The sequence below is a fragment of the Plectropomus leopardus genome, chromosome 1 (genome assembly GCF_008729295.1).
Source record: "Plectropomus leopardus isolate mb chromosome 1, YSFRI_Pleo_2.0, whole genome shotgun sequence".
NCBI classification, from domain to species: Eukaryota; Metazoa; Chordata; class Actinopteri; order Perciformes; family Serranidae; genus Plectropomus; species Plectropomus leopardus.
In genome coordinates this window covers 29,218,066-29,231,802 of record NC_056463.1, presented here as the reverse complement: position 1 = coordinate 29,231,802, position 13,737 = coordinate 29,218,066, and the positions used below count along the sequence as shown (strand labels likewise).

General features: G+C 39.1%; 1 protein-coding gene across 12 annotated transcripts in view; it reads right to left on the bottom strand.

The window, feature by feature from the left end:
* The window catches only part of celf6 (CUGBP Elav-like family member 6), a 151,928-nt gene extending 149,354 nt beyond the window's left edge, over positions 1-2,574 (bottom strand). For 8 of the 12 annotated variants that reach the window (XM_042486113.1, XM_042486154.1, XM_042486161.1 and 5 more), the window contains exon 1: positions 2,325-2,550. In XM_042486113.1, coding sequence (XP_042342047.1) covers positions 2,325-2,505 — 181 coding nt within the window. In that variant the 5' untranslated portion in view covers positions 2,506-2,550. Of the gene's footprint in view, positions 1-2,324 lie in introns of all 12 variants that reach the window. The other 4 variants (XM_042486098.1, XM_042486091.1, XM_042486104.1 and 1 more) reach the window with 2 other exon arrangements.
* Positions 2,575-13,737: the final 11,163 nt, after the last annotated feature.

The window sequence follows — 13,737 nt, the reverse complement described above, 5'->3', positions numbered from 1 at the left end:
AGGAACTTTCACAGTTAAGCGAGTAATTCATTTTACCTTCAATTCCCCTACAAAAGCTTTTCTCTGTTTCAGAATGGCCCTTCATTCAGTGTTTTAAACCGTTCTCCTTGAGTGACACAGCACATGATACACTATACCTACTTCTGTTTTGTTAACGACACTAATCCCATTTTCTTACTCTGGTGCTTTCTTTCTTCGGTCTACAGGTATCACACATCGACGCAGCAGGAGGCATGAACATGGTTTAGGTGAGTGGCCAATAAGAAAAACTCATCCATATAATGCATTGGTGAAATCTTATTAAAAGTGCACGCTTGTGCTCCCAAAGTGACTTTGAATGTCATGTGGGATGAAGTGGGCATAATGCATACATCAGAGTGGCCTTGGTGGAGGATGATTTGAACGGGCATACAGTCTGGCTTTGGAACAGGATTATCCGTCCCGAGGCAACCATCCTCCAGAGTGTTGACATTCAGGGATGGTCGAGGACAGGCGTAAACAACACGAACATCAGAAATATTGTTTTAATCGATCATCGGGCTCCAAAGAGGAACACCGGAAAGAGGAGGAGCGGGTAGAGCACCAGCGACGGATGGCTGGAGGAACAGGTGGTGCATGGAGACCTTCAGGGCTGCACACACAAGAAAGCAGTGCTGAGCCCACACACTCATTTCTCCCACAAGAGCGCTTGACTTGCGCTGATCAATAGGATCATGAACTGTAGCCACTGACTAACATATCATACATAATTTGCCTGCCTTGTGCGTGTATTATTTTTACTGAGAGTGAACTGATTGTGAATTCAGTGCTACATGTGTGTACGTGTGAATTAAGATAATTATCTAAAATTATGACATTATTAACAACTATGTACAAAAAAACATCAAATACAAACAGCAGTTGCAGCGCCATAACAATACTGTCCTTTAGCTGGTAATATACTGCAGGACAGTGTGCAGATGATGACACGGATAGTACTGGGAGTGTGACCTTATTTTGGATATCCATTGTAAAAAAAATAATGTTTAAAACACAACCAAATAAAGGCTTAAACATTCAGAAGTTATAATAATAATAGTAAATATAATAACTTTAAAGTATTATATTTTAATGACTGTTATATTTAGCACAATAATATAAGATTTAACAATATTGGAAACACTTGTGCAATTCAAGTGTTTTAATCTAAAAAAAAAAGTAGACATCTAAATGCAAATAGTAATAAAGCCACTTCCTTTAGAAATAATTATTAGAATATTATTAAATCGCTAATTCCTTTATAATTCTTTCTATATTAAATGAAATATAATAGGGAGAGTGCCTATAGGCATAAGTTGTGTTTAAATCAGAGTTGGACTTTAAATTTTGGACTTGGACAAGATTTTTTTTTTTCTACAACCCAACCCTCACTCATGGCCTTCACCATTATAACTATCATTAAAACTGATCGATCCCAGACTAATTACTGAGTGAATACTGATCCCGCTCGTTTGGAAAGGGTACAGCGGGGGTTGAGAGCAGAACAGGCGAGAAGACGATGCATGCTGGATCTCAGCGTCTACTATTATCCTGCTTTGTACTTCCTGACTGCAATCCGCCCACGGAGCAGCATTACAATACAGCTGCCATGTAAATAGTATTTTCCACCGCTATCGACGTCCGAAAAGTAGGCTGCACATCAGCCCGCTGAAAGGTCAAAGCAGCATGCCAGCACCACCTTAATCACGGATGCTGATTGCTTGATAATGGTTTGCACTTTCCGCCTCCCCCTGAAAGCATTTATTTCTCTCTGACAATATGCTGCAAATGGACTCTGTGATGCAGAACAGAAGGATTTTTTCCCCCTCTTCTCTTTTTGGGGGGGTTGTTGAGAAATGTTGTGCAGCTGCAGAAATAACACAGCATCGAGCGCTTGCCTGTCCCGCCCCCTTAAACTGGGATGCTCAGCACATGAGATTCAATGTAAACACACAAAGGCGTTTTCAGCTGTAGTATTCACGTGGATTGGCTGGACGCGGTAACAATTAACCCTGCACTTGCGAGCCGTTCACTTCCACGTGTTATCCCTCTCACCCCATCATATATATGTGCGTGTGTGTGTGTGTGTGTGTGTGTGTGTGTGTGTGTGTGTGTGCGTGCGTGCGTGCGTGTGCGTGTGTGTGTAGGCTCCACGGGACTCCCACTCTGTCCCAAAACATCTGCAAATTAACACACTTTTCATGCTCTCTGCCCCCCGAAAACTGATGTGGGACGCTCTTTGATGTCTCCCCCACTCTCCCTTTAATTTGTAGGATCAAAAAAGTAAAGATACCAAAATAACCAACCTTTATGCATTCCCGTAAACCTGTCTTTCAGTACAGTGAGTTCGTATATCTTTCCGAATTCCTCAAACAGGGGTTTCAGGTCTTTTTCCTCCAGGTTTCTGGGAATCTGCCCGATGAAAAGCTTGATGGCGTCGTGGTCCTTCATTGGAATGGTGTTCTGGCCGATGGTAAGCCCGTTCATCCTGCCGGCGCTGTTCGTGGTGCTGAATCCATTCTCTTGCTGCACTCCGTTTGCAGTGACTGTAGCCATCTTTCCTCAATGGGCCGGCGAGCTGCTCTCTCTCTCTCTCTCTCTCTCTTTCTCTCGCTCTCCCTTTTCTCTCTCTCTCTCTCTCTCTCCTCTACTCTCCGTACTCAACTGCACAGTGCATACCCCCCCCCCCGTTATATCTCCCTCTTTCCCCACTCCCCCTCCGCTTTTCCCTCCCTACTCTCTCTTCTTCCTTTACAGCCCCCTTGTTTGGAATCAGCCTTATTTATTTTTCCTTATGCTTTATGTTTTTCATTTTTTAAGCCCCCCTCCCTCCCGTGCCTCACCCCCCCCCCCCCCCCATGCGATCACCCCACACCACCCCCTGCCGCCACTCTGCACGTGACGTCAACTCGTACTCTTATGAACAGGCCCCGCCCCCCGCCTTATTTGCATAATGAGCGCACGGCCCGGGCCAATGGGAGAGCGGGATGACTGAGGGCCCCACAGGGCAGAGTAAGAATGCAAACATTTGTGTAGAGTGGAAAGCTTGGAACATTTAAACAGTGCAAAGGCAGCATTTGTGCTACTTCTCCTGCTTGTGTCAGGTCATTTAGTTTGGTTTTAGCAACGAGGCAAAATTAGGGGTTGGTTTCGGGGGGATTGTGGCTTTGCAATGGCAGCCCATGTAATTCTCACTGTGGGGGAGTACATCAGTAGTTTTACATTTTTAAATAAATCAGAATTTAAAACTTAAGCTCTAATTAATCATTTATTTCTAGTATTTTATCATTTTAATTTTAGTTCTGATATACTGCACAAGGGAGGATTTACAATATGCAGTCCATGGTACCAAGAGCCCTGTCCTCTTAACACTTCTGCTCTGCCGGGACCCAGGTGTGCTGCTAAATAATTGCATTCATGTGGCATACTGGACACAAAAAAAGTCCTTGTCAGATGTTTAGAAGGAAAAACAGCAGGGCTATAAGTCCCGAGGACTATTTACAAAAGACACTGCTGTGAAGCCGTGTAGTTATAAAAGTCAGATATCACATGCTTTTAAATAAACACTTGTTTTGAGCTATTATTGATCGAAATAGCTTTATCATTTTGTAGTGCCTTAGGACACTTCAGCATGTTAAACTGTCTCCAACATATAGCGTTTTTATACATAGATCCCCTTGTTGAAGCAGGATGTTAGCTTGATAAGAATTCCATATCAAAACTTATTAAGATAAAAATTTGTATCAGTAAACTATGGAAGAATCAAAGAGTTGTTTTAAAGTGTTACCCCTGTCGTCAATAACTATAATCTTTTTCACATATGATCTAAAAGAGCGTCCCAGATCCAATGATATGTGTTATGAGCCTTCTTTATGTTTTTTGCCAGCAGTGGGAATTTTGTTAGCTATTTTCAGACATGGAGAATATTCGTCAATGGTTTCAAACCTCAGCTGCTTTCATTTAGAAGGATGGCTTGGAAAGAAAATAGGAGCTTGGTCAGGTGCTTGGATCAAAGGCATATTTGGGTGAATAATTAAAAAGATAGCAGCATGCTGGAATGCAATGCGCAGCAGCCTTTGGAGTGAAGCACGATTTAAAAACAAACGTGCTACTCTCCCTCCACTTCAAGACAATGTGAGCAGATGGAGAGAAAAAAGAAGGGGAGAATAAAAACACTGTAGTTTAAAATGATGTCACTTCAGACCTCAGGATTCAGAGCTGCCTTATGTCACTGTCCGTGGTGCTGAATCAACGCTGCCATTCAGGGACCGTGAAAAAGATTGTTGGAGCTACAATTTTAACAAAACATGTCTGCACTACAAAATTTTCCATGTGCCTTTGCATCTCTCTGCTGTGCACAATTTCCAAACTGCTCTGTCCTTTACTTCATGCTGGGAATGATGCATTCAATGCCACTCTTCAGAATAGTTTTGTTATTCATGCAAGTGAGCATGTGCACTCGCAGTGTTGCATTGCTCTCACACAGGATGGTCTAATTAGTGCAGATGGGAATAAAACGTCAATACAACGGCAGTCCAGCTCACTCTTATATGAGTGATTAGTCTTGATATGACGGCACTTATGTGGTTAGTATCACGTATCAATAATCGATTATATCTGCCAGATTTATTATAAGAATTGCTAATAAGGGCTAGGATATAGAGTCATACGATCTGCCTTGTTTAAGGGTCTTTGAGTAAGACATGGAGTGTCTGACACCTCCAGAGGTGTTGTAATGTAACTGAGCATGACCTCTGATCCCCTTGTGGATTTGGGCAAGAAAAGGTCGGATCATAAGAGGATCACAAAAAAAAAGGTGTCCAGTGTGAAATGCATTCAACCGACATGCTTAACCTCTGTTAGGTCAGAATTAATTGGCTAGTTAAAAAGATGTAATTAAATAGTGGTGATTATTTTCTTTTGTCGCTTCTGCTAATTAGTAGAATACAGCTGCCTCAAAATAATATTCAACGTTTGGCGCCACGAGTGCCATAAGCATCTATCTGTCTATACATCTATACATCTATGCATCTTTACATCTCTGTGTATAGAATTGTCAGAAATGGGACCAAGTCATTGTTTTGCAAGTCACAAGTAAATTTTAAATCTTTGCACTCAAGTTCCAAGCAGACTGACAAGTCAAAGTAAACTAAACTTTGAGCTACAAGTCCTAAACAAGTTATAGTGCACTTTTCACCAAATGTAATGCCATTTTAACAACAGATAAACGTGATGAATGCTTTTTAAATTGTGTACTTATTTGTTAAAACAAGTTTGGTAAAAAGTTATTGACGTGTTAAGCTAATGTAACTAAACATTACCTTGCTAACTATGGTAATATTAGCCTCAGCATACAGTTCTTTCTGCAACTTCAGATGTTGAATGAAGTTAGAAGTTGTTGCATCTTCGTATGTAATTTTTCAGGCCACACATTCGTCTTTGGTTTACTACCATATAGTTTTTGTATGCAAATTATCTTTGGTATATTTTTTTTCCAGATCAGTAAAATGAAGTTAATTCTTCATGGTTCTCTCTTGCAATTTGATTGGATGCTGTCAGATATATTTAAACAAAGGTGATCATCAGGGGAATTACTATGAGGCAGCTTGTTGGAAATAATTCAGGAAGTAAAGGCAAATAAATTAATCTGTGGCACACTTTTTAAATAACATAAATCACTGATTCATTTTGGTGCTTAGAGGGAACTATCAAGTGTTTTGGAGTCAAAAGTCCAAGTGAAGTCAGAAGTCATTGGTCCAAGTCGAGTTGCAAGTCTGTTTTGATTTTGTCAAGTCGAGTCTGAAGTCATCAAATTTGACTCAAGTCCACATCTCTGACATCAGTCTACACATCTATTTATAACTATATATCCATACATCTATCTATACATATCCTCTGTATATGCTTCCCCATGATCTAAGAGTATTCTATCATACATTTAATGGACTGTATTCAACTGACTGAAAACATCTTTGTCATGAAAAATTCAGCAAAGACAGCACCTCCCATATGTCTGTGATTGAGCGGACAAGTTTCTTTCCTCCTGATATTGATGTGAATTTTACATTTAGTCAAAGTTACTTAGTGTTTGTGTTATCACAGGGATCTTATCTACCATAAACAGACAACAGGGAGGACCCCTTTTTTCAAAAAAATATCTTAAAGTAAGATAAACACATTTGTAGGGGGTGTCAAAATACACCCAATTACCTTTTTTGGTCACTAGGTAGTTGAGAAGTCAGCTATGATGGATTATGTCTCCCTCTCTCTCCCTCTCTCTCTCTCTGCGTGTATGTGTGTGTGTGTGTGTGTGTGTGTGTGTGTTTTCACCCCTGATGCCTGTCAGACTGAATGATCTTTGGGGATAGTGGTATTCTGAGAGCAGCTAACAGTAACATCTGGCACTGCATTGGCTTTGTTATGAATATTTATTTATTTTCTATTTAATCATGTCTTTGTAGACCATCTCCAAAAAATCCTGCAGAGTTTTCTGTTCTGAATGGGGATCAAAAACACAACGGGTCTCCCTTGTCAATACCATCAGGGCCATTCTTTCCCACAAAGACGAAGCTAATTTAGCTTCAGTGCTGCTTATTGGCTTTATGTTTTTTGTTTCCTTGTTTTTGTCATTTCTCTGCGGGATAGTTTGCCTGCACAGCTGTGAAGACTTGGAAAGTGCCTGGCAGGAGGATATGCAGGTACTGCATGATCTCTTCAATTATGCCTGTCTGTAAGCATCCTCTTTGTTCGAACACAGGCAAGCGTATCAGAAAGGTTGACAGGGTTCTTCTTCTTGTCTGTGCCAAGCTCAGCACCTGGATGGTTGAACAGGGCACCTCTGCCGATTGCTCTCCTTTCAGACAAAAGAGCAGTCAGAATAGTTCCAGCTGTGTTTTGTGAAGTGGCTATGAACTTGCAAGAAGAACAAAACAGAGAGAAAGAAGTCCCTCAAGGATCACGCACACCTAGAGACACATTTCCCTCACATTATTTCTTTATTATTTCTGGATGGAAACTGTATTTGCCCATTAGCAATGAGCAAGGATTTTCCCCTCAGTAGGCCAACTAAAATTGGAAATGGGAGGGAGTGTGAACATGGCAAATGTGTCAGCAAAATCATTTCCAGACTAATGCAAAAAATATTTACCCTGAGTATTTCACACGGTACAACTGCTGTATTCCGGTCCTGAGTGAGTGCCATTTCTGTTTTTATTACCAAAATTATTCACACCACTGTCAAGGTGACTTGTTGGAATGTCACAGACACACCACTTGAAACAGCTACCAAAAATATAGTCCCTTGAAGGAGCAAAATCAGTGACATAAGTCATGCATTGTGCATAACAGCTTGGTGTCATGCACAATTCCTTTATACTGTGTGTTCATTATCCCATTAAACTGGATATATGGAGTGGGCCAGGTGGAACGTAGTCATGCATGAACATTTTTCACTGTCTGTTTTGTAGAGTGAGTCCAAAAGGAGAGCAACCATTGATATTCATGGCACAGCCAGTATGAGGTGTGACAGTATTTTTTGTGAATCTGTGAGTGTATATGGTAATACCAGAGCAGCCTCAAACCTCAACTGCAGTCTCTGCCTGAGGGAGGGGTGCACTGTTCCCCCCCTCACACAGGCTCTGCAAGATAAAGAACCACTCACTCAGAAGCCATAATTTTCTCTTAAAAACACAATTTCTTGCCAGTTCATTTGCTTCTGTGCTGCAGGGAAAATGCAGGAGTGATTGTTGTTCTAGCCCCAAACATTTTTTTTAATAAATTAAGTTTTTTGCTTGTTATTATTTTTGAAAAGGTGGATTACATCTCTATTTTCCCTTTATGAGTGATGTTTGGTGTGTGCCGCTGTTGATGTTCTGTTGAATGATAAGCAGGCAACTCTCTGCATGTTTAAGTTCACTAGTGATGCAAGGTAGTGGATAAATGAGAGAAAAACAAAGAAGAGGTCAGAGAGACCACAATGAGTCATCCGCTTTCTGGCAGCTAATGAATCCCAGAATACTCTGTGCAGACCTCCCCTGAGTACAGTCACATAGGCATTACTTCCACTGCTGTTGCATGTTTATGCAGTATTTTCCTTTTTGTTAGGTATTAACTACGGATCACTGTGTATGATTCTGCAGCTTTGTAGTCAGTTGGTTGAAATGATCTCATTGGTTATCCCTCAGCATCAGCTATAACTGTGCAATTTTTTAAAGGGTTATCCAGGGGTAGACTAACAGGAAAACTATACCCATTTTCAAGATTCATACATGTTATTCCTACAGTCTAAGATCACCCAAAAACATTAGTATTCATGAATAACTCTTTCTCATATCCAAATCTAGAGAGCTAAAATTCAGATTTGTAAATAAGTAAGGTCTAGTGCTGTACCATAGACGAGTGGGGAAAGATGAGATTGAGCGCTCCCAGAGAAATCTTTTTCAGTATATGGGTACATTTTTTGTTTCAGAACCGAGAACACTACAATTGCAGTCATGTAACTTATTACTTTTCCCACAACTTGACTGATTTACTTGGTGTTGACATGATCATTATTAAAAATAACTGTTACCTCATCCTCCAGACCCCCTAATGTTACTAAGGTTACACAATGAGCCAACGAAAGTGTATGAGTTTAGTGGACTGTAACTATTTTGTGTGCTGTTGTTACCACGACTCAAACGACTGCAGCCTCGCTGTTGGCTATGTGAGTAAATATGTCTGAATAATGTTATAACTTTATATTTTAAATCAGTACATGGATGGCAATATTGCTAGCTAATGTCAGCTATTTTTTTTTACAAAGTAGGTCAACCATCTACAGAAGTCTGTTAAAACACAGTTAAAAATCTCAATCATGGATAAAAACTGAGAAATTGTCACAAGAAGTTGTAATGCATTTAATGCGAGGCTTTGTTTAACTCTTTTATACGTGAGCAAATTGGATTGATTTCTTTCAAAAACAATGAACAACAGCAAAGAATGACCCAAAAATTAGCAAGACATTTGCAAAAATGACCTGAAATAAGCAAAAGAAGGAAATAAAAGTAACAGAACAGAAATGACCTGAAAAAAGTGCTAAAATAAAAATAATTAATATTAAAGATAATTGTAATATTTTCTATAATCTTTTTCTAACTAATATACACACCTTTTTATTATTATTATGATTATTATTATTATTATTGTTATTATTATTAATCCTCATGTTTTTTGTCATTTGCGGGATATTTCATATCAAGTTTCTGGGTAACTTTTTCTATGTGTTTGAAAGAAATCCCATTTCAGTTTAAACACTTTCAAAAAAACTGATGTCCATCCAGGTTTTAAAGGGTTAACATAATATTAACATTTAACATTATTTAACTCCGCTTCTCCACACTGAAGATGGAAGTTTTCAGTCCACATCTGCCACTGTTTCTCAGTGAGTTCTTTTGGAACTTAAAGTGGCCATTGTTTTTTTTTCTCAAATATGATTGACTTAAAAGCTATAAAAGGCACAGATTATAGGCAATTGTGCAGTGTTGGTAATCTCTGCCTGCAGTTGCCTGCCCTCCATCTGGACAGCAGACCGATGAATAATGTGATTTGCAAAGAGGCTATAGTTCATTTGGTCATGAGAAAAGAAAAAAAAACATTCTGTGGATCCATAAAATCAGACCCCCGTATATTCTGTCTGTGAAGCAACTCCAGACTATACACCCTATGAACTCACAAGTTTGAAACTTACTTCTCTGGTTTCTAACTTTGACAGAGAGTAGCTCATGTGCACAAAATGACTGAACTTTCATAGGCCATGAAAATAACATATTGAAATTCTTAAGTTAGGTGGTGTTCTCTTTAAGGTCACTTAGGTCATCTTATTTTCTTGCAAAAAGAAGTATTAAATATATAAACATGTTGCATCCAGAGAGTGGTTGTAAGTTCTTGCTAAAATTGAAGGTACTGCTGATGTGCGCATTTAAATTGCACTTGAGTCCGATGAAAAACTGCAATATTACCGTGCAGCTTGGTGTTGTTAGTGTGTGACTCTGTGTTGCACATCCATGCACACACACCATCCTACTTCCCTTACCTTAGGCTGTTGTTGCAGAACTGATGTCACTTTTCTGTCAACCTAGATTCCTCTGATAAGGATTTAAAAAGTACCTGCGGCTGTTTGAGCACACCATATCCAACAGTATTTCATACAACTTTTTAAAACTTTAAAAACCTACTGTGTAATAGCATTTAAACCAAACAAAACAAAAGTTAAAGATAGAACTTCAGTGGAACTTGCAATACTGTGCCAGGGGTTTATTATCATCATTGTAGTGTATTCTTTTGATGTAAAATGAATCAAAGTTGTTTTCTAAGCCACTCAGACCAAGTATTGTTTCATGGCTTTACTTTTATGAGTTGACCTAGTTATTTTATCTTGCAAATGTTTTAAAAAGTTCAATACGCAGAAGAAAAAAAACAACCCCCCAGAACACATATATCCACACACCAAAAAGTGCTTACATTCACAAAAAGTTGAAACACACGCTTCAGTACAAGAGAGACAGTTGCAGGACTATTACATTGCAGTGAACTAACAAAGACCGTGCCTCAGCAGAATGCAGCAAAAAGCTTTATTGCAATATGAATGGTGAGAGAAGCTGACTTCTGAGAGGAGGTGATGAGGTTGGGGTATGATGGAATCTGGTGGGGGGTGAGACTCAGGGTGCTGGCAACATCTTGGCTTCAAGTCTTCAGGCTACCACTGAGTTACCTCAGGAAAGAAGACATTGGAAAGACAGTCAAGAGAAGAGGGAGGGAGAGTGGGTTAGATTTGTAAGAACTTGAAAAATCAGAGAAGCCTGGTCTCTGTTCCTTGACTTGCATTAAAGAAATAGTTCAGCATTTTGGGAAACACTCTTTAGTCACTTTTTTGTTGAGAGTTTGATGAGAAAACCATTTCCACTCCCAAGTCTGTACAGTAAATAGGAAGCTGGAGCCAGCAGCCAATTAGCTTAGCTTAGCACAAAGACTAGAAACGTGGAAACAGCTAGCCTGGCTCTGTCTAAAGGTAACAAAATCTGCCTACCAGCACCTCTAAAGCTTGCTAATTAGCCTAACATCTGTGTTTTAATGGGCATGAAAACCAAAGTGTTGAAAACAAGTTGCGGGGTTTTCTTTGAACCGGAACTGTTTTTCCTGGAGTGTTGTCATTTTGGTGAAGTTGCACATAACCCTCCTTAGAGCCAGAACTTTTAATTTCTACACTTTGTTTTTTGTGTGGGATTAAACTAGCAAGATACTTAAAAGCATATTGATTAGTTTGAGGTGCTGGTAAGCAGATTTTGCTACCTTTGGGCAGAGCCAGGCTAGCTGTTTCTAGTCTTTGTACTAAGCTAACTGACTGCTGGCATCAGCTTCACATTCACCGTACAGGCATGAGAGTGGTCTTACTCTTCTACTCTAACTTTCAACAAAAAAAACAAAACTTATTTTCAAAAAGGTCAAATTTTCTTAAGAGTAGGGCTGTCAAACAATTGATTTAATCATGATTAATCGCAGTATTTCAATAGTCAATTTTGATTAATCACATTTTTTAATCACATCTTTTCAAGTCCATTATTTTGCATTACAAAACAGTTATGAAGTTCATATCAACAAGGCAAAGCAATTCTTATCAGATTATCTTGATTAGGAATCAATTGACGGCAAAAAAAAAAAAAAAAATGCCCGTCACTATCACAAAGTATGCATGACTGGAAAGCGGAGACTCATGGGTACCCATAGAACCCATTCTCAATCAGATATCTTGAGGTCAGAGGTCATGGTTTTTCCATTGCCAAACTTTAGCCTAACTTTGGAGCATTATTTAGCTCCCTTCCTGAGAAGCTAGGATGACATGGTTTTTAACATCTTCTAGTTTCATATGATATCAGTATCATCTCTCTAGCTTTAAAACTCAGCCCGGTAGACCCTTTTAAAGACAGGGATGTTGGTCAGCAATTACTGCGATTTTAAAAAAACAACACGTTATGTATGGACCTTAATCGCATCACGATTAATGCATAAACTCTGGCAGTCCTACTTAAGAGCAATATAATTTCAACACTGTGCAGCTGGTAATGAACCTCGTGAGCAATATCCTGCACAAATTTGGCATGCCATACTTGAAGATTTTAAAAAGATGCCAGAATGTTCTTGATTTCAGAAACCTGATAAGCCCTCTTACAGAAAAAATGCATCAATGTGGATCAGTCGTGGATCACTGTGGATTATTTTTGGAGGTTTCCCAAAACTAAAGACATGTCTTCAACAATTCAGAGCACAGAATAAACCCCATTCTTTTAAAAATAAAATTTCTTTATTAACTGTCAGTAAATGGACTACTCTGACATTTGTGCAGATATAAATCATTCAAATATGATAAAGTGACTACAATGACTGGGCTGAAGGGAGTGCCAAAAGAAAGACTGTATGGCTATTGTATGTATGTGCATGCCTGTTGACAGGATAACTGTTCTGTAACTATGGTATGAATGACCTTTATTTGACTAGATAGACACTTGAGGGTTAAACGCGTCTTTCTTTTATAGACCAGGCAAAGACAGCATAATGACTACAGCCTATAAAAGTTATTGGTATTTCAACAGCTTGCAAAGAGAAGACTTTTCAAAGCTGTAGTCATAAGTGCCTTTAAAATAAACACCCCTCTGAGCTTGTCATTACCAACAATAACATCAGCGCAATGTCATCAGCGTCTGAAAACATCAGAATGAAATTGCTGTTTCAATTTGCAGTAGCATGGTTTGACAGATGTTTTTCTGTATATATAAAATTAGAGCAGACTGAAATGTAGATGGACCGCGGTGTCCTTGGATTTCAAATCAACATTTTTTAATACCGAGCTAAAGAAGGGCCCCTGAAAGCATGGAAACCATTAACATTATGGAAATTAGTATCCGTTATCTGTTCATAATCATCATGACACAATAAAAAATCTAATTGTGAGAAAGCATGATTGAAAGATTAGCTTAGTAAAATGCCAATAAAGAGTCTGCCCTCATGCTTTGATGGTTAAAAAAGAAAAAAAAAAGTAATGTTGTCACCCGTGGCAGTATTTATTTATTTATTTATTTATTTTAGAATTGCAGTAGATGTAAACTGTGAATATATGGAAAGGGATTTGTCTTGGTGACATTGGTGCAGAGACATTGACAACTTACAGTGTTCCACAGTGCATACAGAGGCAACAATGGTACAAGGACAGCAGAACTTTATACACTGGGCAATGCAAAAGACAATGAAGTTTAGAGTAACATGAAACTTCTTTGGCAAAATGGCCTGTAAAAAAATTAGCCAGAAAACCAAACAAAATACAGTACAGGAATGGGAGGTTTATTGCTAGGTAAAAATGAATTCCAATTCCAATTTACAGTTGCATCAATGAAATACTGCCCTCTCTGAGGTTGCCTATATTCGCTAAGTAGTTTCAGTAGCAGTGATGATGACACCAGTTTGTAGTTAGTGAGTTGAGCTATGCTTAGTCAGTGATTGTGGAAATGATCAAATTAAAGGGACTCAGAGTATTTGAGTTGTCTGGACATGGTTCTCAACATGGAGGTGGCTGAGCTGTTTGCTAGCAGCTAACACTCCCAAAACAGCTCTAACAACAGCAACAGTGCTGACACTTCCATGACAACACTGTCCAGATATCAGCTGCAACTGCCTTATGAGTGCAGTGCA